Source organism: Felis catus, chromosome C2, assembly GCF_018350175.1.
Source record: "Felis catus isolate Fca126 chromosome C2, F.catus_Fca126_mat1.0, whole genome shotgun sequence".
In the NCBI taxonomy this organism is placed as follows: Eukaryota; Metazoa; Chordata; class Mammalia; order Carnivora; family Felidae; genus Felis; species Felis catus.
The window spans coordinates 128026470-128048704 of record NC_058376.1 but is presented as its reverse complement, the minus strand read 5'-3'; the positions used below and the strand labels follow the sequence as shown (position 1 = coordinate 128048704).

The window sequence follows — 22235 nt, the reverse complement described above, 5'->3', positions numbered from 1 at the left end:
CAAATTATGCTTTCTCCTGAGATGGTGAAGTTCTTCTGGGAGGCTTTCACGGAAACCTTGGCTTAATACACCAATAGTCCTGGTGTTCTTACAAGAGGAAACATGGGGAGTCATGGATCAGGTGGTGGTGGGGGGCCTCGGGTCATCATGGAAAGCAATCACTACAGCATGTCTGAGAGATGACAAAGGCCTGAATTAGGGCAAAGCTGTGGGAGTGCAGTGGATGTGGGGGTGGGAGAGTGGGTCAGAATGGACAAGATTTCATCATTGAGGGGAACGAAGGAGTCACTAGTGACCATCATAAATCTGACTTACGTACCTGGGGGATGGGGATGTATTTACTGTGTTGGGGACCCAGGAGGAGTTGGAGGTAATTTGGGGGAGAAAAGTGACTTCAGTATCTTTTGACTTGGGGATGCCTGCGGGACATCCAAGGGAGAGCATCCCAATTGCTCCCTGACTTTTAGTTTTCTTTCGTTCTGCTTGCAAAATCAGAGAGAAGCAGCATCCTGTCAGGGGCTGTTGCTTTCCCTTTGGTCCCGCTGCTGGGTTTTCTCCAGCCCCATGCCCTCAGGCAAGAGAGGAGCTGGCAGCGCAGTCTGCTGGGGGCTGCAGGGCAGGCTCTTAACACAGCAGGGCCCTTCAGATGTTCCGAAACTGACAATCTCAGGTCTACCACCTGCCAGCATTTGTTCACAGAGACACAGCATCACAAACTCTCCGGACTGGAAGGGACGCTAGAGGTCATCCGTTCCAGCCTCGGGGTTGGCATTTCCAGACTGTTCTAATAATTTAAGAGTTCCTCCTCCTATTAATGTGGGAGACTTTCTTCTAACTTCCCCTTCATATGCTATTAAAGACATGGCCCTACCCGTCCGTGGGCCTTCTTCCTTGGGAGAAGTGTGCTGGGGCTCATGTTTGTGGATCTAGCAGGGAGGGACACGACGAGGCCAGGTTTGGGAACACAAGTTCTTTTTGTCCTTCACACTACAGCTACGAGGATGGTCTCCATGGTTACGGCAGCTTTTCAGAGGTCTACATTTTCATTTTCTCTATTTCCCTAAATGTCTAATTTATGAATAGTCTGTTTAGGTAACCTACTGGAAGTTTCTGTATGGATATGAAAATCAAGAAATATATATAGTGAAAACAACAAAACAAGCAGGCTGATGGGCATTTTGGGTACTTTTTTTTCTCCTCCGAATAGCAGAAATTAGGATTGACTTTAAAATTTTCAAGTTAAACAAGATTCAGTGAAAGAAACACTGCCTTCATGTTCTTCAAAGGCATGTGAGCCAGAGAGGGGCTGGAGCTAACCCAATTATGTTTTCTTTAACGTGAAATAGCTATTTGCCTGACATTGCATTTGCACCTCACCGATGGGACATTGATTTCCACCACCCCCCTCCCCCCGCCAGGGCTCCCTTTGAACATGAAAGTGTTTTTTCCTATTCCCCCCTTGTGAGAGCAGTGATAAGAACAGATCGATAATTACATTGTTGGATAAAAATGAATATAAATTTTATTGAAAAACAACACCAGCAACAATGTGGGGAAAGCATACGCAACAGCCACTGGCCCCCACAACTCAACACACACGTTATGAAAAGTAATCACCTCTTAAGATTTCCAGCTACTTATTCCAAATGAAAAGAAATGATAGACCCCAGATAAACTGATGTGGGACACAGACGCACACCCCCTTTGAACACACTGCTAACAGCAAGGGATGCAGCAGCCTCGCTCGCCTTGTGTTTGCTGCGGGCCACTGAGTGTATTTCAAGGATTCACTGGTTTAGAGAGAATTTAGTCCTTCCAGTTAGCATGGCATCTAAAACCCAGACCACTGGGAAAACTTTTCAAGTCCTTTCAGAAGAGGATTTCACAAACTTTCTTGGCAACTTGTCTCTCCTGCTTAAAAACAGGAAGTAGTTCTTTATGTCTAGCCTAAATCCTTCATGCTTCAGTTAATCTATTTATTTCCTTTTAGTCTCAGCAGGCTGTGAGGAGTTTGTCTTGGTGGGACAATGTAGCATATGGGGAACTCACAATGATCATAATCAGATTGAAACGGGAGTCCAGCTGTGCTGCTGGCATTTCCGAAACCAGCGAGAAGAAGGTAATTGCAGTTGTGGTTGTAGCCCATTTGCCTCCCACTGCCCGACCCTCCCCAGCCTTCTGGACCCTTCTGCCTGTGGCCTGAGGTCTGCCACCCTAGGACGTGCCAGCCAAAGCTCTGAGATTGATCAGTTTCAATCCTTCACTGGCGAAGTAATGAGTGCGGTGAAAGCTGTCCCTTCTAGTCCCATATCCAGGGTTTCCATTTCACGATGTGATTCCCGGGCAAACCACTCCCCAATATTATATTCCGAGTCTTATCACCCTGTCAGGCAGTCCCCAAGCTCACCTCACAGCTTGTACGTAGCAAAGATGTGCTCCGTGCGCACACGAGGAAGCGGCGAGATTCCACGAGAAAGCACCCAGTGGATTTAACACAAACATCTCAGCAGGATATTTCAGATTCTGCGTAAAAACCCTGGTGATAGACTCAGCCTCACAGTTTTCCTCACCGGCAGCTCCACACATTGGGCACCAGGGAGCGCCCGTGTCATTCCACCAGGCGCTGGGACCCCACCGCCAGGAGACAAAGATGGGGATTTGAATAAAAGATTTCAAAATGCAACCCCGAATTCTACCCTGAGCAGCATGCGTATAAAAATTCATGAAGATTGGATTTCATTTCATGTATTTTTACTTCAGTGGGAAGAAATACAGGTGATTTTTTACTGTGCCTACAGCTGTCTTTACAAAGGTGGGGGGGGCACGTGGTTGCTCTGCAGACACTTTGAGAGGCTGGGCCTTGTCTTGGTTCCTGGGGCAGCTCCTGTTTTGCTGGGTGGCATTCTCTGCATGCTCCAGAAGGTATTAATTATATTATTTTAAAAAAGATACATGCCGTTCTCATCAGGACTAGCCATGGCTCTGGGTCCAGTGAGTGACATGAATCACAGAAGGCACTTACTATTTTGACAAAACACAGCACATTTCTTTCAGCCCATAAAATCAAAGGTGTGAAAAGAGGCTGTTTTCAGGGTGTAAAAACTCCCCTTGTTTTCCTGTCTTAGTGCATAGCAGTTCCGCCTCTGGGGCCTTTGTGCATTTTCCAGGCCTGAGTGATGCAGTGCCAAATGCCTGGGTGGCGGAGCCTGCCAGAGGACTGGACATAGGCCAGGGCAGAGCTCAGACCCTCGTGGTGTACTCCCTTCATTTCCAGGACCCCCAGCCTGGTAGAGGATGGACTTCCCTGTAACGTGGCCGTGGGCCAGGTCCAAGCTGGGTGGCAGCGGGGATCTTCGGGGAGATGATGGCCTGACGTGTTGGGATGGAGCTTTAGACAGGCCTGTGCAGGGGAGGCTGCTGCTGCCCACCCTGAGCTCTGAGATGGCAGGGGCAGGGGCCCCTCGGTCCTGCCCATAACCCCAGCATCTAGCACAGTGCCTGGTGCATATTAAGTGCCCCGTGAACATTTGCTGAAGACACAAATGTGCGGATGAAGGCACGAGCATCGGGCTGGCCCTGGCTGTGGCTGAGCCTGAGGACATTTAGAATGGTGGGGGGTGGGGGCAGTGCTGGCCAGTGCCAGCTCTCAGGGTGGGGGTGCTGGGTTAGGCAGGGGCCACAGAGCTGAGAGGCCAGGAGACAGGGAGCACCTGCAGGGCCTCCAGGAGCCAGGATGGTGTTGCAGTGACCACACAAGGCCTCTCCATCCCTCCCTCTCGCGCTGCCCTTGCAGGAGCCAGCCTCTTGGTTGTTGCCATGGCAACACCGGCCTGAGGTGCTGCTGAGGGCCGGTGGGCAGCTGAGGCTCCCAGGGCTGAGCAAGCGTGGAAGGCAGGACCCCAGGGTCTCTCATGTCAGAGAAAGGAAGGAAGGGAGATGGAATATGGACGAGCACAGAAACTGCTCTCAGAGCAGGTGGAGGTCCCCCCACCCAACCCCAGCCAGGCTTTGCTGGTAGGGACCACTGGGGGCCGGCAGAACCGTGTTTTTACATGAGTCTGCTTGGCACTACGGTATTTGCACTACTTCCTGCCTGGCCTCCCTGCCCAGGTCTTTGTTTAGGGTTACCAACAAGGCCCCCTCAAGGCTCTAGCAGCCTCTTATGAAAGCTGCAGGCCAGGGCCTGGGGTCAGGCTCTGAGAGGGCCTGGAGGGCCACCAACTAACTAGACTGAACTGACCCTCAGGTTCCTCTGGGAGCACAGAGTAGGAGGTCTCTCACCCTTAGACTCAGGCGGCAGGGCTAACGTGGCATCTTTCACCCCCGGGCCCTCTACCCCAGACACCCAAGGGTGGGCACCGGGAGTCCCCTTGTAACTTTTCTGTTGCCACATCACAGGTATGCACAGGGATTGTGGAGCCTCCAGCCCATCGTGGGCCGGCCAGCTCCCTCTTCACACCTTTTTTCTAAGGCTCTTGAGGAGCGAGAGGCAGCAGGAATGCTGAAGACGGTCAGGTCTGGGGAAAAAACGGCAGTGCAACCCTCCCGGGGGTCCGGGAATTGGTAAGACACACTGATGCTGCCTGCAAGGGGCTCTGTGATTCAGAATAACTCAGCCTTGCAGATCAGGTCCCTCTTGGGCACAGAGGAGAACTCTCCCACCATCACGTGAAAAGCTTTCTGCCTGAGCCGTGTCCCTGCTTTCCCACATCAGCCCTATAAAAACAACAACAGCATTAACACGAGAAGGGGGCATCTGGGCGGGGGTGTACAGTTTACAATACCTTGGATTTACATAGCACCTTTTTCTTCTAAAGGGCCTTTGCCTCAGTCCCCTCGGCCACCGCCACAACCGAGTGCAACCATCAGAACAGAAGCGTCACAGCTCCCGCGGCAGAGCGGAGAGACTGGGGCAGAGGCCTAGAAGTGATTTCATGCAGACTCGGTGTCCAGGGCTCTCTGCACTTCCCGTTGGGCCCTCCCTGGGCAAGTGTGGCCTCGGCCCTCTGGGAGGGTGTGGCCAGGGTGCCGGCCCTCACTGGGCGTTCACTTTGTATTTCAGGATGTAGGAGTAGAAGTTGTGGTTGGCGTTCTCCAGCACCATGACATAGACTTCCTGGCAGCCGGCCGTGTTGCAGCTGCCCTCCCAGTAGCCCTCTCGATTCAGGGTCAGGGGCCACGTGTCCTGCCCCTTCACCAGGGCTTTGGCGATGCCATGTAGCTTCAGTTTGAACGGGACGTTCCGGTTGGCAGGAAGCACGCCCGACAGAGGCTCCAGCAGCTCATTGTCCTGCCCCCAGTTGCCAAAGCTCTCGGGGAACATGGGCCAGTTCACCTTGGTGTTGGTGCAGCACAGGAGATAATTGAAGACGAAGACATAGTTGCCTGGCTCCAGCCTCTTCTTGACAAAGATCTTGAGGGCAAACTTGCCGGCCTGGGGCAACTGGACTTTGAGCTCCGCCCGCTTCTCCCGCTGCGTCTGGAAGATGTAGCGCCGCTGCGTCTCCTCGGTGATGGGGCCTTCGTCCCCGTGCAGGGAAGCCAGGACGCTGATGCCCTCCTCCACGCTGAAGCTGACGGAGCAGCGCCCGTCGCTGGTGTGGATGATGGGGTCGGGGTGGGAGGGCTTCATGATGCCCATCTGCTCCGAGAACCAGCTGGGGCCCACGGGCTGGTGCAGCTCAGCTGGCAGCCGGACGCCGATGTCCACGTAGTTGCACTTGAGCGTGTACTCCAGCACCGAGCTGTAGATGTCAGACTTGCCTTTGGCAAAGATCTGCAGCTTGTGGGTGCCCACGGTTGGAGGGTATATGTCCAGCTTCATCCCGTTCTTCCTGAGGCTCAGCAGCCCATGCTCCTGCTTGCCATTGAGCATAAACATGAAGAGCGTGGGGGCGCAGCTCTCAATGGTGACAGTGGCCTTCCCGTTCACTGTGGAGAGAGAACCAGGGTCAGGTGGGATGGGCCCAGTATGTGCTGATTTGCTGGTAAATGTTTAGCAGCTGGGTCTCTGGGCGAGGGGTGGGGGTGGGGGAAGCCCTAATTTCTAGTGGTTGCCTACTTCCATGGTGTAAATACTTTCAGCACGATGGATTTTAAGCAGTCGAAGTGATGTCACCGACCACGATGTGAGCCAGCTGCGGCACACTGCTGGAAGGGCTCCCCTCCGCGCTGCGGGTGGTTCTCTTAGAGTGAGCTGAAAGCTGAGGGTCTCCAGAGAAAATCTGCCCCGGCTGGATGTGCTTGCCCCACCCAGGTGATTCACATTAGATGAAGGTTGCATGGAGGCTTAGTCTGGTTCTGGAGCAAGGGAGAGGGTCCATGACCAGTTGGAGAGACACCCTTTGTCTCCTTCCAGTCTCGAGTCTTGCCTCACACCTCCCCCTCCTGGCATCTGTTCTTTACAGTGTCAGCAGCTGTCAGGTGAACGCAGGACCTTAAAACCTGGCTGGAATGGTTCACCACCGAAGGCTGCGCTCAAGGGGTGGGGCTGCCTCCTAGCTCCTGGAGCCCCCACCCAGGCCTCCCACATGGACGTGGCTCGTGTGTCTCTGGAAAGGTCAAAGGTGAAGGGGAGGGCCTTTTGCATCCACCCACCTTCTGCCTCTCCCTGTGCCTTCCAGTTTTGTCTTCCTCTGTCCTCGTCACTTTTTCAGGGACAGGTGGCCAGTTCTCTGGCTTTATAGCCCATGAGCATTCCCCTACTTGGTTCTCCCTGCCTCACGGGACCATGGGGAGGGGCGGTGGCTCCTTTCAGAGCCTCACCCACCTTCCTCCATGCGGAAACTTTTCCCCACCTTCCACTGCCAACCCATTCCCACTGCAGTTCCCCTCCACCCATTTAACTCTCTTCTGGCCCCTGACCCCACTCTCCAAAGACTTCAGTCACTTCCTCCTAGAGTCTGGACTGCTGGCATGCCCTCCTGGAAGTGCTCTTCTCCCCTTTCACCCACCATGCTCTCTAGCCTAGCCCTCTTCCCAGCCCGCTGACCACTGCCCCATCTTTGCTGCCATCCCTTTCCTTTCTGGTATATCAATTGTGGAGTGTTTTGTGCTTTGGTGCTATTTTCTTTGTCTACTTTCTTTCTCTTGGTTGAATCTCTACTCTCTCTTTGCTTCCTCTTCTAAGCCAATTCAGCGGGCAGAAGCTGTCTCAGTCTTCAACTGCTCACAGATCCAGTCTGTTCCATCTTGCATGAGAGTTGGCTGGTGAGATCCTATGGAATTCATGTCTGATGTGGAGTGCCAACCAGCACCTCCACATGGCTGCCCGAGGACCCCGAGGAAAATACCTGGTCACTCTTGGGCTCGCTTGTGTGGGTCACCATCAAACTGGAGACCAGTGAGAGACCTGTCCCTCCTGCCTGGCCTGAGTCAGGACCCTCCTTTTGGGGACCACAGGGCATTCTCTCACATCCTCCAGGGCACACCTCCTCACATCCAGTAGCCTTCACAGTCTTCTTCCCTCCACTGCTTTCCTCCAAACCAGGTAAGACCTTAGTATTATGTCTGACTGCAAAGAATGCAAAAAAAAAAAAGCCTTTTTCCCAGCCCTCAAGTGATGTTGAGCTCCCTGGAAGCCTCTCGTGTAGCTCTGCATCTCCTTCAGGAAACTTAGCACCAGTGCAATGAATTAGTTCTCTGCAATGTCTGTCTTCCCTGCAGGGGTGGGGCTGTGGGGAACTGCACTCCTGCCTCCTTTCCTGACTGTCCAGGGAAAGGACCAGGGTGCCTGGCCCAGCAGATTCTAGGCAAAGGTGAGCTGAATGGCTGGAAGACTTGAAATAAGGGCTGGTGACTCCAGGGACTCTGCAGGAGCCTGTGACCCACCCCTGCATCCCTTTTCCCTCCACCTCCTCTCATCCATCTCAGTGGTATTCCACCCCCTACATCCTGTGTCCTCTTCCTTCCCTGCTTTTGCCCACCTGTTTCCCTCTTCTGCTTTCTTCCCGTCCCCACTCTTAACAAAACTAGCTCCAACAAACAAAAATTCTTTAAATATGCATCATGAATATGGAATCAAATTTGAGATTACTGTATATTAAGAAACCCAATGTTTACAGTTCTGTGTCTCTTGCAAAGGCAAGTTCTACTCCGCTATTAATTTGATGTTGCTGTAGCCTGGTCCATTCTTCCCTGTGGTTCCATGGGCCACAACAGACCGACCAGGCTCCCCATCGGATATAAGCACGGAAATGCATTCTCAAAGACAGCAACCTCATGCTGTTATTGTAACAGCAGGAGCCTCCAGGTATTTGTAGTTTTAAAAAAGTAGCCCAGAGCTCAGCAGACTGGTTACGGCGACCATTGTGAGGTGGAAGGGACAAATCAGTTGGAAGGAGTGTGGGGACACCTGTGCTCCCTGCACCCCTATCACTGTGCAGTGTGGGGTGGGGCTCACCCACAGACCCGCGCACAGACCTCTCTGTGCTAACAGCCAGTGTGAGCTCAGGCCTTCCCAGGCCCCATGCAGCAGAGATGGTGCTGACCAGCAGTCCTTTGCTAAAGTGTGTGGTGGGTGGGTGGCTGGTGGGGGCAGGTGCATTGACAGGGTTGTGCTGGGCCCTGTAGTGTGTCCAGGTTATGTTCCCAGCCCCAGACCAGGCACGAGGGCCTTGAACATACATAAGACAAAGTCCTCTGGAGTCGGCCCTGTGAGGCTTGTGACCACAGTTCTGTGGCCTCCCCTCCCCTCAACATACAGGTGGCCCCCGTAAACCTCAGAGCGCACAAACACACCAGGCTGGGTGCCCAAGGCCGCTGTGGGGATCCGGGGAGCAAAGGTCAGTCCAGGTCAGCCATGGGACAGCTCAGCTGGGTGTCCTGCACTGCCTACTCCCAGGGAAGTTGGCTGGGAAAGGCTGGACTCTGCCTCCAGGAGGGAAGCAGAGCCAAGGGGCATTTGGGCTAGTGAGGGAAGGGCGCCGAGGAAGCCAGGCTGTTCCTCTGGAGCCAGCCCTAGCCTAGGGGTGCTGGAGGGCTTGCTGTGTCCTGCCAGTGCATGTCTGTCCCTGTGTACCGTGATGCCTGCTCTCTTCCAGCTCCCAAGACCCAGCTCGGCAGCCACTCCCCGTAACAAAGCCTCCCCCAGTTCTCTGTCCTGGGAGACCCCCATTGCTCCCCCACTAGCCGGTTAGACCACTGACACACAGATCCCAGCTTGGCTGGGCCAACACGTCCTCTTTTCCAGGAGGTCGGAACAACAGAGCAGGCTAGTGAGCTTCTGTCGAGGACCTGAACTGGGAGGTGGGTACAGCCAGGCCTGAGGCAGTCCTTTCCCTGCTGTGGGCACTGGGAGAGACTCACCTAGCTACGGACCCTTCAGTCCTGACTTGCTGACAGGTTGGGGTGTGAGTGTGGCCCTCAGGGGCTAGGGAAACCCAAGGACTTCCTACGCAAGGATGCGTAGGTGTGCTCAGGCATCTGTCCCTGCAAATGTGACCTATGGCTGCGTCCTGCCCTGATACCCTGTTGGCCTTGGCTGCCTTAGTAGCACCTGCACATACATACAGCTTACAGCAAGCTCACGGGCCCTGGCAGTCCCCTGGGGGCCCGGATGCCTTGAGGTACAGAGCAGGCTGCTCTGTCCCTGCTGCTACCCCACTGGCCACCTGCTCTGGGCTTACCTGTTTTGATCACCGAAGTCTCTGGGTGGGCACTCAGCATCCCTTTGTTGTAGAATTCACTCTTGTGGTACATGTTGTTCTCAAACTGCTTCAGAGATTGAGGAGGTTTGAGCAGTTGCCAGTTCTTGTTGTCTGGGAAATGGTCCTCGATGAACAGTGCAGGATGGGTGAGGAAGTAGAATTCATTGTAGCTAGAGGTTGGGGAAGGGGGAAGCTGGTCAGTAGCCATGTGGGGTGATAGGCCTCAGCTCTGTGGAGAAGGAGGCGGGGGCTCGCAGGGGGATCTCTGGGGCCTTCTTTTGCCTAGCATATCCACAGTAGGGGCCCTGCCAACAACCCAGTGGAAGGGCCACTATCTCCAGTCTTAACATGGGCACTGCAGATGGCCCCTCAGTGGCTGCTTCCAGAAATAGGAGCCATGGCAGGATCTGAGGCCCCTTTTAAGAGAAGGCCATAGTCCACTGGGGCTGTCTAGGTGGGGAATGGGCTCCTGCTAGTCTCAAAGCCAAACAGAGATTTGAGGGAGCAAAGGCATAACCAATGGATCAGGTGCAGCTAGTGGGGTGGAGGGCCGGCAGGCAGGGAAGGTCTTGGGTGGGCAGCCCTCCTCTGGTCCCTGGGGCCAATGAGACATGGCTCTCTAGAGGTTAGTGATAGGGAACAAGAGAAGAATTGGGAGGTTCATCTGAGATGGGGATGCTTCACTCTTGGCTTATATTTGGTCTGTGTGCAGAACTGTAGAGATTTAAACTGCAAAAATCAGAGACAGTGCTCTCATATTTCTGGATAAAAAAGAATCTGAGCTGCAGAGAGAGTTTATGATCCAGGATGAATGTCACGGCCTTAGGTTAAAACCACAGTTGGTCAAAGCCTTGGAGAACAGACATGCTCCAGCGCCCTGCACCCTGCCACCCTGCCCCACCGTGTCTCGCGGTGACTCTGTGCACCCACAGCACCCCTTCCTACAAGCCATAACCCCTTCCGCACAGATACGATGTGGCTGCATTCAGCCCAGAGAGGAGGAGGAGGAACCCTGGTGTCTGGTGGAAGCAGACACCAGGAAGAGAATTCTGGCATCCCAGTGAGAGCTGTAACACGGTCAATGGGCCAAAGGCCTGAAGGGAATCTACAGACTGCTAAAGAAGCTTCTCAGCCCCGCCTTTCCTCTCCCATATGGCCTGTGGGCAAATGCTGGGCTTTTAGAACTTGGGTGGAGGGGGCAAAGGGGAGCCAGAGGAGGGATTTTCGCAGGTGGAGGGTGAGGTGACAGAAATGTCTGGACCCTTACTGTCGGCTTGGAGCTGGCTCATCTCAGAGCTGGAGGAAGGGCGGGAGTGGCCAGCAGCAAGCAGAGCCCACCTTCCCCACCCACCTGGCTTGTCTACCCGCTGCTTCAACCTGGCACCTCCCCCATGTCCACCAAGCAGACAGGCAACAGAACTGAGATTTATACTTACAGGAAGGTGAATTTGGAGGTGGCAGAGTCCACCAGGCCGCTGCCCCAGGTGCTGTCCAGCAGGTGCCATCTCCCCTCCAGGTACACAGCATTCCAGGCATGGTCAAACTCCCCGGAGAAGCTCTGTCCTGTCTGGTAGCCAAAGCCCTTGGAGTAGCCAGGCACGGTCATGCACTGCACTCCAGCGATCCTGAGGGTGGGACAGGGGGTCTGAGAGGTGGGCTCCTGCTGGCGCTGCCCCTCCCCCACAAGTCTGTCTGTCCACAGCCCCAGGCCTCAGACATATCTGCTGTCCGTCAGTTCCCTGCCGCCCCCCCTTCCTTTTCCCTGCCTTTCACAAGCCACATACAGATGGCCTGAGGGCTTTTATTTCCAGGGCTGGGGGATAGGGGGACACAGGGTCGGTGGGTCCTACCTGCACAGACTGGCTTTAGTCCCTACTGCCTGTGCATCCCTAAAGACTCCTGAAACATCCTTCCCTGGACTGAACCTGCCTGGTGCTTCACCTGCAGCTCTTCCGGAGGACAGTGGGTGCAATGGTGAGGGTCACCCCAAGAACATGGAAACCCAGGAAATGACGATGTTCTTGAAGAACCAGAGCAGCTCTAAACAGGTGACTGAGGAGCTGGTCTAGGTGACCAGTATCAGGGAGGGGTGCTGGATGTGAGGGTACAGAAGAAAGCGGACACCGCCCTAGGACACCTGTGTGGGGACACCTGGGGTGGGGCAGCCAGTGTCTCCAGCCCTGACTGGGAGAGGACCGGCCCGTTGCTAAGATTACTCAGGGCTGACTGCCAGGGCCACTGCGGTGCATTAAGCTCACTTGATGACTGATTGCCCTGGCCGCAGTTTCAGAGTCCCCTGTGGATGTCCTTTGGGGGTGAAAATGTTGACCGCTCACTCAACCTGAGCTTTCCACCCTCCTGAGAATGTGTTCCCCCAGAGCTCACAACCTAGGTGGCACCACTTTTTGTGGCCTGGACAGTGGGGGGATGGATGCTGGTCACCTGTGGGGACCACAGAAATCATGCAAGCTACAACCTGGGCATTTACAGCTGAAACCCTGAGGCACCACCCCAAGGCCAAAGCAAGAGCCCTGAGAGTCCCTCCATGACCAGCTGGACTTCCTCTTCAGTGGCCCTGCCCACTGCATGGCAGTTACCAGTGTAGACCGCTACTCTGACCCCGGGGACACCCTGTGCTAGCTCTCCTGGGGGCCTTTGTGTGAATTAGAGAAAGGTGCTCCTTCTTCATGACCCTTTTCCTTCACTTGTGGCAGATGGGTATAATAAACACACAGTGCATGCTATCCAGGACATTCATGGTGGCCCCTCAAATGTAGTTCCTTTGAGTATCATGCAAGGTACCCGCTGAGTCTGCACTCCCCTCATATGAAGCAATTCTGTACTGTGGGTGTGGATCAGGCCCGGTGGTCCCTGGTGGCCAGGGCCAGGGTCCTTCTGCAGACCAGGCCTGCAGGCTCAGGGGCCTTCCACAAGAGGGCCACGCAGCCTCTCCAGGTAACCAGCAGGGGGAATGGTTCTGCATTTATCACAGGAACAGGAAGTTTTCCCTCTAAAAATATATGTTTGATTAGCAATTCGAATATTGGGGGCACCTGGGTGGCTCAGCTGGTTAAGCACAGAGTCTTGGTTTCGGCTCAGGTCATGATCTCGGGGTTTGTGAGTTTGAGCCCAGCATCAGGCTCTGTGCTGACAGTGGGGAGCCTGCTTGGGATTTTTTTCTCTCTCCCTCTCTCTCTCTCTGCCCCTGCCCTGCTCATGTTCTCTCTCTCTCTCTAAAAAAAATAAAATAAATAAAATAAAAAAAATAACAAAAAAAAACCCCCCAAAACCCCACATCAGAATATTGGATGAAATATTATGTATCTAAATATTACTTGTCATTTGTTGAGAAAGTCTGTGAAGCCGACATGGGGAGCCTGCGCGTTTCCACCTCCCACCCTGCCAAGGTGCTGCTTCGCCTGCACATGACAACCGCTGCTCCCATGTCTGCTTGAGCTTTCCTCCTCTGCAGGGGGCAGGCCTGCCCTTCTGCCTGCGGCCTCACAGAAGCAGGTCCAGGCCTCCCAGGCTGTCTAAGAAATGCCACACGAGCAGAGCAGCGGAGCCCTCTGGGAAGGGTTTCAGGAGCACGTGGGGGAATGGGGGCAGGGAGCAAGAGGGACTGGATCCTGATGTCAGGTTTTCCTGCTGGTAAAAGCCAAAACCCACTCCTGGAGCAAAAGGGTGGCCCTGGGGCAGGAGGCACAGGAGGCAGCTGCAGGTGGAGGAGGAGCGGAGGAGCCCCCAGGAGGAGAGAAAGTGCTTCTGGAGAGCCCCCTGCGTCGTTAGCTGCAGGAGGAGGGGGGGGGGGTGCCTCTCTGGGGTGGGGGGATCTGAACATGTTTAAGGTCTTAGAGAAAATGCGCAGCACAGAGGGGTAGGGGGGAAACCAAGGCCAGAGGGTGGGATGGAGGTGCGCATTGGCGGGGGGAGGGGGTGCTTTCCTAGAGGGTGGGGTTCCATCTATTCAGAGAGAGTGCGAAACGTGAGGGAAGACACGCCCCAGACAATGTTAATTGACAAATGCCTATAAAACTCTGCCATCAGCCCAAGGCCTGAGCGTGCGCGTGTGCACGTGTGGGTGCGTGTGCGTGCGTGTGTAGGGGGAGAAGCGGCGGAGGAAGGCAGAGCGAGCCGCGGCTGTCTTTACCTGGTCTCCTAGTAATGCGATTAGGGGTGATTGTAATTTTCTATTTCAAACTTCTCTATATCTACTAAATTTTCAGTAATGATTATGTGTTACTTTTAGAATTGGAAAAAATCCATAAATACTACTTGAAATTGCATTCTTCAGTGAGTTATTTTCCTTTCTTGCCCAGAAACATCCGTGCGCGCTCACTTGCAGGAAGGAGCATGTGGAGGGATACGTGGAGCCCTGGGAACAGTCCTGCGGGGGGGTAAGTTGACTGAGGCGGGCTGTACACCCTGGACAAGCCTCCCACTGGGGCCCCGTCTCGCCCCAGAGCCCCCTGCAGTCCAGGAAGGAAGCTGAGCACTGAACATCCACACGGCCCCCACGTGTTACAGGGCAACGGCCCAGGTGCCGCTGCGGGCAGTGTGGCTCACTGGAATTCAGCCTGAATGCCCTCCCGGGAGAAGCGTGTCCCAGGCAGTGGACCTGCGGGTACCCTCCCACTGAGGGGTGGAGATAGGATTTGAGACCCAAGTGGGGGAGGAGCAGTGGGCTCAGTCCCAAGCCTGCGAAGGGCAGAAGGAGGCAGAACTGGGTGGCAGGATGGGTGGGCTCTGGGCTGAGCCGGGAATCAGGGCTCTGTCTCAGCTGTAGGGTCGCCTCCAGTGTGACCTTGCCAGGCCCATCACGGGCAAAAAGAAAGGTTGGCATGAACTGATCTCTAGGGGCTAATTCTGTGACAGACTGAACAGAAACTGGGAAGGCCATGGGGAATGCCTGGGGCAGAACAAAGAGGAAAAAATAAACTCAGCTGTAGGCTTATGCCATGCTTAACTATGATAGGAGGATATTTTGTTACCTGGCAGCAATATGCAAGATGAATTGGACAAAGAAGTCATAAGGCGTTACTGTTAATAATCCATAATTCTCATGCAAAATAGTAGAACTAGTCATTCCAGCTGCTGGGTGCTAGTCAGGATGACCCACGGCCATTTCATGTTACCAGAAGATCACTGGCTGTGTACACTATGTGAAAAGCACTGTACCAGGCACCAGGGAATAATATCATATCTCACAGCATGATAAATACTATAGCGTAATAAAATATTGTAAAAGTAAAGTTCACTGGCTGCCCGAGATGCGCTCATAGTTGTAAGGGGAGCAGATATGTGCACCATCACTAAAATGCCAGTGATGAACACAGCCCTTTTAGGGGACCAAAGGAAGAGGAATTCACTAGAAAGATCTAGAAGAGCATTGAAGAAGGGACAGAAATGTTTCCACCTCCTACTACTGAGATCTGACCAGCCATCTTAGAGACCAAAATAGCATCCCACGACATCTACCTAATAACCTCAGGCTGCAGAATCTTGGGTTTTCCTTTTGACCGTTAAAAAAATTTTTTTTAATGTTTATTTCTGAGACAGAGACAGAGCATGAGTGGGGGAGGGGCAGAGAGAGAGGGAGACAAAGAATCCGAAGCAGGCTCCAGGCTCTGAGCTGTCAGCACAGAGCCCGATGCGGGGCTCAAACTCACAAACCATGAGATCATGACCTGAGCCGAAGTCGGTCGCTCAACCGAGCCACCCAGGCGCCCCTTGACCGTTTTTAAAACACCAACACTAGTGGTATCAATTGAGGATGTGGTAGAACCAGCCTGTGACTGTTATTTTATACAGACATGGTCAGGGTCCTGCCATGAAAACCATAAATGCTGTGTCAGCCACACCACTGCCAGGCCCCCAGCGGGGTGGCCGCACTGTCTGGGGTGGGCAATGTGCCCTGTGGGCATCAGGCTCTGACCATAGCGGACTCCCCCAACTCTGATCACCTCTCTAAGGTGTGTGAATCATGTGGAAAGTAAGAGAGGGAGGGAGGGAGGGATGTTGCCAAGGGAGAGGTAATGAAGCATGCTTTCTTTTTTGTATCTTGATGAAAATATCATGATTTTTAATGTTAATTTTTTATTGGAAATGTAGTTTCACTAACCTTAAGCCTAATGGTCACTTTAAGTGGACAAGCATATGCGAATTAGAAGTTTTAGGCCCTTGCTGTCCCTGAAACATTGGTCCTCAAGAAAGTTAATATTGATGCAATCAAGGTAGTTTAGAATCTACCAAAAACAGTTTGTGATTTCTCTCCTGCAGCAGGATAATCATAACCATGGCTTATGTTTCACAGTTTATATAGTTGAGTTCTTGTAAATTCAACAGTGTCTCTATTTCTGCTATACGGTCCCGTTTGCCTTTTCTGGCACCAGCCTTTATGGTGAGGTCAGTAACTATAACCACAGTAATAAGTCTCATGCTGAGACCCTGCGAAGGGCCTTGTGGGGTGTGATCTCAGGGGCCTCCTCTCTGACAGGTGAGGAGTCAGCAGAACAGAGAAGGAAGCCGACTTGCCTGGGGACACACAGACAACTAGTGGCCAGAGCCGCACCAGGACTCAGTTGTCCTGCTGCACATAGTTCTGGAGGCTTTGTATTGTACTAGCTGTTTTGATTGTCAAGGTTTGTTTTAATTTATAAATGTATGGTTGGGGCACTGAGCAAAATTAAAGGATGGTTTGTTCTGGTGATGTCATCCATGTCTGCGAATGCTATCCTTTGGCGTATCTATAAGGCTGAGGGAATTCAGATGTCCCTTTCAGAGGCTTTTATGACAAAGTCAGATCTGGGGATAACTTAAGGTTATGCAGGGTATCTGCCTTTTCTAGGAGGCTAAGATGGTCCATCCCCAGCCTTTCGGGGCCTTTGGAACCAAGTGTTGTGCTGGGATCGTCTGGGACATGGTGCTGAGCAGAAGTGTGCCTCTGCTCTTGTTCTCAGGGAACAGCTGAAGGATGGATGCAAAACAGGCTGACATCTGATTGGTGACAGTCTCCACAATATCAAAGCCTCAAATTGTAATAGGCTCCTTGCTTTACCAAAAGTCTCTAGAAAATTTGCTATAGCTGGTGGCGCTAGAGCCGTGATAACAAGGGGAGGGGCTGTACTGGAGGCTGACTTGGTGACAGGAATCTGGGGAATTGAGCTTGGCCCCTGCAAGGAAGTTAAGCAGAATTCATGAAGGCTGTGGGGAATTGAGGCAGAAGAAAGGACATTAATGCTGGATGATGGGAAATCAGAAAGAAACCAGACCAGCAGTTACAAGCAATAGCACTAACAAAAAAACCACAAAAAACAACTCCCATCAGTTACTCAGGAAAGACGATGAGGAAGTGAAGGATGTTGCAAAAATATCTGAGTTCCCCACCAAATTACTTTATTAAATCAGTCTTTAATGAGGCCGTTGCAGGGAGGCAGAATGGACCGGCAGAAGTAATGATGGCCGCGTGGGTACTACTCTTGCTAAGAGGCCACCCTGACAACTGAGCCGGGATAAATCAGCAAGTGTGGATTACATGTCTTCTGTTATTAAGGACTCCGCTAATGAATTTACCAAACCTTCGGCAATTATTTGGAAGGTCGGGGAATTAGGAAAGTGATGCATGGCCGAGGTTACTGATCTTTAAAGCAAAAGTTAAAGGGACCCAGGGAACCGTGAGCTACGATTAAACGTCTGAGCAATGTGCAGAGTTTTCCACATGCTAACTGCCAGGCTGGAACTTAGCTTTAAATGCTGTAAAATGTTGGGATGTTTTAATGAGCAGCTGCAGGCCAGAATAGGGCCATTGTTAAGCATCCGGACCAGGCCAAAAATCTGACAGGTTCACTCAAGGCAAGTGTCAATTTTCTGAGTCTATGTGTGTCTGTAGGAGAGTTCCACAGAGCAGCGACACTCCCATACTCAAGAAAGACAGGCAAGGTTGAAAAAACAACCCGTATGTCAGGTGAGCAAACTCTAAAATGCGTGTTCTCATCTAGCCCTACAGAACTGCCGATAGGCAATACAGTCCCCATGTACAGATGAGAAAATTGAGGCTCTGAGAGGTTCAGTGCCTTTCCAAAAAACACAGAACTAACAAGTGGTAAATCAAGAACTGGAAATTAAGGACTGGTAAACTGAGGACTGCAAAAGTCTTTCTGGCTTTATATCTGGCACCCTTTCTGTACCATGCTGGAAAGCTTGTGGTGGATAAAGAAGGATATAATATATGACTTAAAAGTCCTGAGTGCTTTCAAGTTGGCAAACTAAGATGAAAATTACACTCTGGAAGATGCCAGGGACAAATAGAGCTGAAAACAGTCTAAGGGCTATTCCGTTATTTAAAAAGAGAATAAGGCCCGTTTCATACAACTGCACTCGGAATATCTTGTCATTTCCTGTCATTGAGGACCTACGGTGTGAAGGATTCTGAGTGGGTGTTCATAGGGGAAGCAGAAATAGAGAGCAGCTAAAGACACATAAAAGGTGTATTAGACCTATAAGACATATAAGAAAAGATGAGCACAGGGAACACATCTGTGCTAGAACAAAGTCTGGAAAGGAATGTGGCAATGTGAAGTGTTCTCTCTAAATGGTCAGAGTAACTGAATTTTCTTCTTTTTTCTTTGCATTTTAAAAGTCATCTATCATTAACAAGTATTTTTTTTTAATTTGGAAAAATTACTAAATAGAAGCATAAGGCAAGACGGGAGCTTGTGTATAAAGTGTGCTGATGACATCAAGGGAGGGAAAAGGAGGGGGCCATCCTGGAAGGAGCAGGAGAGATGGGAGCAGAGCGAGCTTGAGGACACGGAAGTGCAGGCAGTGTCACAGGTGCAGGGCTGGAAGGGTGCCGGAGGTCAGATTTTAGAGGACTTTACAGGACAGCATGAGTCGGTAGTCCTGTTCGGGAAGTCAGGGCCTAGGGAGTCTGGGCAGAGGGTCAGTGAGGGTCCCGGTTCCTGGAGGGGCCCGCCGGCACATTAGGGTGTCCGGGTCTGGAGTGGGGGCAAAAATGTGAGGGGTCGGAAGGACCGGTCCGGCGGACTGGATGGGCTGCAGAGGGGTTGCATCCTCTGCACCGGGACCTGCCCTGGCTGCCTCTGGGACTGTGGTCTCAGGGGTAGGGCTTGGAGGTGGGGGGAGTGAAGAGCGGGGAACAGGCAGGAGGCCTGGAGCCACAGGGGGGCAGGCACATGTCTATGCCTGGTGGTGGTGTTGCAGGGTGGGAACCCGACAGCTGGGTGCTAGGCCGGGAATGGGCTGTGTGTGCAGCGAGGACAGAATACAAATGCCCACCTGTGGACTCTTAAGTGTCTGTTGCTGCGCTTGGTTTGATGATGAACTGCCACCTGAGTCCTGGTGGGCTGATATCTGGGTGCCCGAGGGGCCCCTCTCCCCAGAGGCCTGTGGAGACGGTGGGCAGAGCCTGTCCATCTCCCTGGACTGACTGTGTCCTGTGGAACACCGCAGACCTTGGAGACTGGGCACAGGAGGCTGTGGGGTCGGCGGGGCTCCCCCAGCCTGGAGCCTGTCTCGAGGTCACCTAGAAGCAGCAATGGTATGTCCGAACACAAGTGGTCTCCTTACCAGCTACTCGCCTGCTGTCACCCACCTGGGCAGCGTGACCAGGCGCGTGTTCCCAGAGCAATGAAAGTGGAGCCCAAAGGCTCCAGGAGAAAAGCTGCTTCCTAGTTATTCAGCTTCTCCAACTGACAGATCTTTTCAGGTAGGAGATCTTTTGTTTCCCCCAAGAGAGGGCCCCTGTGCCAGCCCTGAGGACAGCTTTCACAGTCCCCTTGGCGTCAGCAGCCATTGTCCTCCTGTTCCCGGACCTGCCATTCTTCTAACCTTCAGCTGCACAGAGATGGGAGAAGGTGGGAAAAGGGCCTTTTATAACCAAATTATCTCAGTGCATTCATCTGCCATTATGTTAATGCATCGTGAAGCCCGGCAGATGGTACAAAGTCAATTATGCTGGTGTTAAAAAGGGAGAAATTGACCTTTTCAGGACTCACTTGGATTCCAGAGCAGAGTTTGCAAACTCAGGTTTCAGGCCTGGCATGTGGGTGAAGGTGCTTCGTGCTTCGGAAGGGGAGAAGGGATGGGTCAGGGTGGTCAGCCCAGGGCTCCCTGCCTTTTGCTGGACCCCTCTCGTACCTGCACATCTTCTCAAAGAGTCCAGCGTAGCCGTCACAGTTGGTCTTCTGGGTCCGCAGGATGTCAGTGGGCTTGAAGGCCTGGCGGTCCTTTTCCTGGGCAGCCTCAATGTCATACTCTGGAGGGCAGAGGAGGCTGTGAGAAACAGGTCCTGGGAGGCAACCAAGGTTGGTGCAGAGGAGAAGGGGGCGGGGAGTCCATGGCTTGCGGCCCCACCCTCACCCTCGGCTGTGCTTTCAGCACCATTTGGGTGGGCCTCTCTCAGGTCGGGGAGAAACTGCTGTGGGCTGAAGGGAACCCATGTCCAGCCAGGGCCAACTCTCGGAAACATCACTGTGGCGAGAAATGTGCAGTGGCGAGAGGAAGAACAAGGCATTGGCAGAAGAGGCTGCTGACTGGTTCCTTCGGCCTCCAAGGAGAGGCTGGGAGGGAAGGAGACCAAGATAGCACTAGAGGTGGGGGCTCTGCCCTCCCTTCCCACCCCCACCATGCAGGTCTGCAAGCAGTTTATCCCTGTCGCAGCCACCCCCCCAGGGCCTCACACTGACCCACAGGGGGCACTCCGAGCTACCGCCAAACAGCTTGTCATTCACTAACAGCCTAAGGCCAGCGGTGAGGCCCTGAGGCAGGAATCATTGTGGCCACTAAGGGCACAAAGGGAACATATGTAAGGGTGGCAGGCAGTAAATGAAGTCCTACCTAATGTTCTGTTTCTGATTCTGCCCTCTCAAGACCCAGGCTGAACTGAGCTGCTGGGCTTGGGGTGGGAGGAAATGGCCTCTCAGGCCCTACGGTCAAGATATCCTACCTGTGTCAAGTGAGTTCATGCTGTAAGCGGCATCCCTCACTGCTGCTCTGGGAGGACAAAGGAAAGGCCCAATGGCAGCAGATCAGGAGAGCCCCGCTTGTTATGTCACAAGGAAAACACTGGAAGTCCACCCCACCACCTGGCTCTTCCATCGACTGCAAAGGGCTGCATCCAGCATCCCCCTAGCAACCACTTGTGGGGCTTGGCGTGAGCTGGTCAGACCCCCAAGGCTGTCCTGTGCAGAGCTGGGGACAGCTGCACAGGCCCAGGTGCCCTGAGCTTGCCTGGAGGTGGGGTGGGACTGGTGGCTGAGGTCACCGGTGTGAGATCAGTGAGCAGGGGGAGGAGAGCCTACTTTTCCTGGCACTGGTACTTGAAGAAACCTTTGGTGTGGCAATAACTTCTCCAACAGCTATGAATCTGCCCCATCCTTCTTGGAGATGACTTTCTGTCCTGGGTTCTCAGGTCTGTGGAGCAGGTGTACCGGGAAGCCAGGACTGAGGGAATACTGCCGCTGAGTGAAGGGGCCTTAGCTCTGGTCACGGGCTGTGGGCAGATGACCACGTGGGACCCCCCCCCCCCCGCCACTAAACAACCCTTCATGGAGACTGTTAGCACATGTTGAGTTTTACCCTCCTTCATTAGTCTTTGGTGGTTCAACCTAGTCATCTGGGAACCCTTCTCCTCCACCGTCCATCTCTTTCCCTACACACTGCTGGTCAAGGGAATCCCAGAGAGGCTCCCTTGGGAACAGGGTCCTTCAGGAAGTGGCGTCAAAGGAGTCCTAGAGCCAGTGGCACCACAGGTGGGCCTACCTATGTGGTGGCAGATCCAGATCCAGATCACGCGGACCCTCTCCAGGTCACTGTGGGCCTCCTGGAGCAGGTCGCTCACCAGCTCGTCCAGGCCACTCTTGACTGTCACCTGGGGAGTGGGAGGGGTATGCTATGTCATATGTCAGACCCTGGATGAGGGCTGTGAGAGCCCAGTGCCCTGACACCTGCAGCTGGTGCTGCTTTTCTTCCAGGCAGAGGAGGAGGAAAGGGCCGGAAGCACAAAGGCTAGGCTGAGGGCAACCCTTGGTAGGGGGCTGTACATATCAGGTAGGGCTGACCAGCTGAGTCACTGGCCCTACAGCTACACATCTTTTCACTGCAGACCCTGAGGCCAGCCAGGTGGGCAGACATCTGGGCAGCTGTAGCAGCCCCTACTCATGATCTATACCACCCAAAACAGTCTACAGACTTAACACAATCCCTATGAAATTCTAAAGGTCTTTTTTGCAGAAATGGAAAGCCCATCCTCAAATTCATATGGAATTGCAAGGGACCCAGAATAGTCAAAACAATTTTGAAAAAAAAAAAAAGTTGGAGAACTCATATTCCTGAATTTCAAAATTTACTACAAAACTACAGTAATCAAAATAGTGTGATACTGACATAAGGATCATATAGGCCAATGGCATAGAATTGAGAGTCTAGAAATTAACTCATACACCTATGGCTAACTGACTTTTCTGACAAGGATGCCAAGTCCATTCAGTGGGGAAAGAATAGTCTCCTTAACAAATGGTGCTTGACAACTGGATATCCACATGCAAAAGGATGAAGTTGGCTCCCTAC

The 22235-nt window shown here is 53.0% G+C and overlaps 1 protein-coding gene and 1 long non-coding RNA gene across 2 annotated transcripts in view; one reads left to right on the top strand and one right to left on the bottom strand.

Moving 5' to 3' along the window:
- Positions 1 to 1499: 1499 nt before the first annotated feature.
- Positions 1500 to 22235, bottom strand: part of KY (kyphoscoliosis peptidase) — a 47095-nt gene continuing 26359 nt past the window's right edge. Inside the window, exons 7-11 of the mRNA XM_011286132.4 lie at positions 21429 to 21537; positions 19806 to 19923; positions 11084 to 11272; positions 9627 to 9817; positions 1500 to 5931 (exon numbers count right to left, since the gene is read on the bottom strand). Coding sequence (XP_011284434.3) covers positions 5036 to 5931; positions 9627 to 9817; positions 11084 to 11272; positions 19806 to 19923; positions 21429 to 21537 — 1503 coding nt within the window. The 3' untranslated portion in view covers positions 1500 to 5035. The remainder of the gene's footprint in view (positions 5932 to 9626; positions 9818 to 11083; positions 11273 to 19805; positions 19924 to 21428; positions 21538 to 22235) is intronic.
- Positions 11272 to 19811, top strand: LOC123380125. Its single transcript, XR_006585482.1, has 3 exons — positions 11272 to 11695; positions 13967 to 14044; positions 16144 to 19811. It is a non-coding gene; the product is annotated as an uncharacterized LOC123380125 (long non-coding RNA).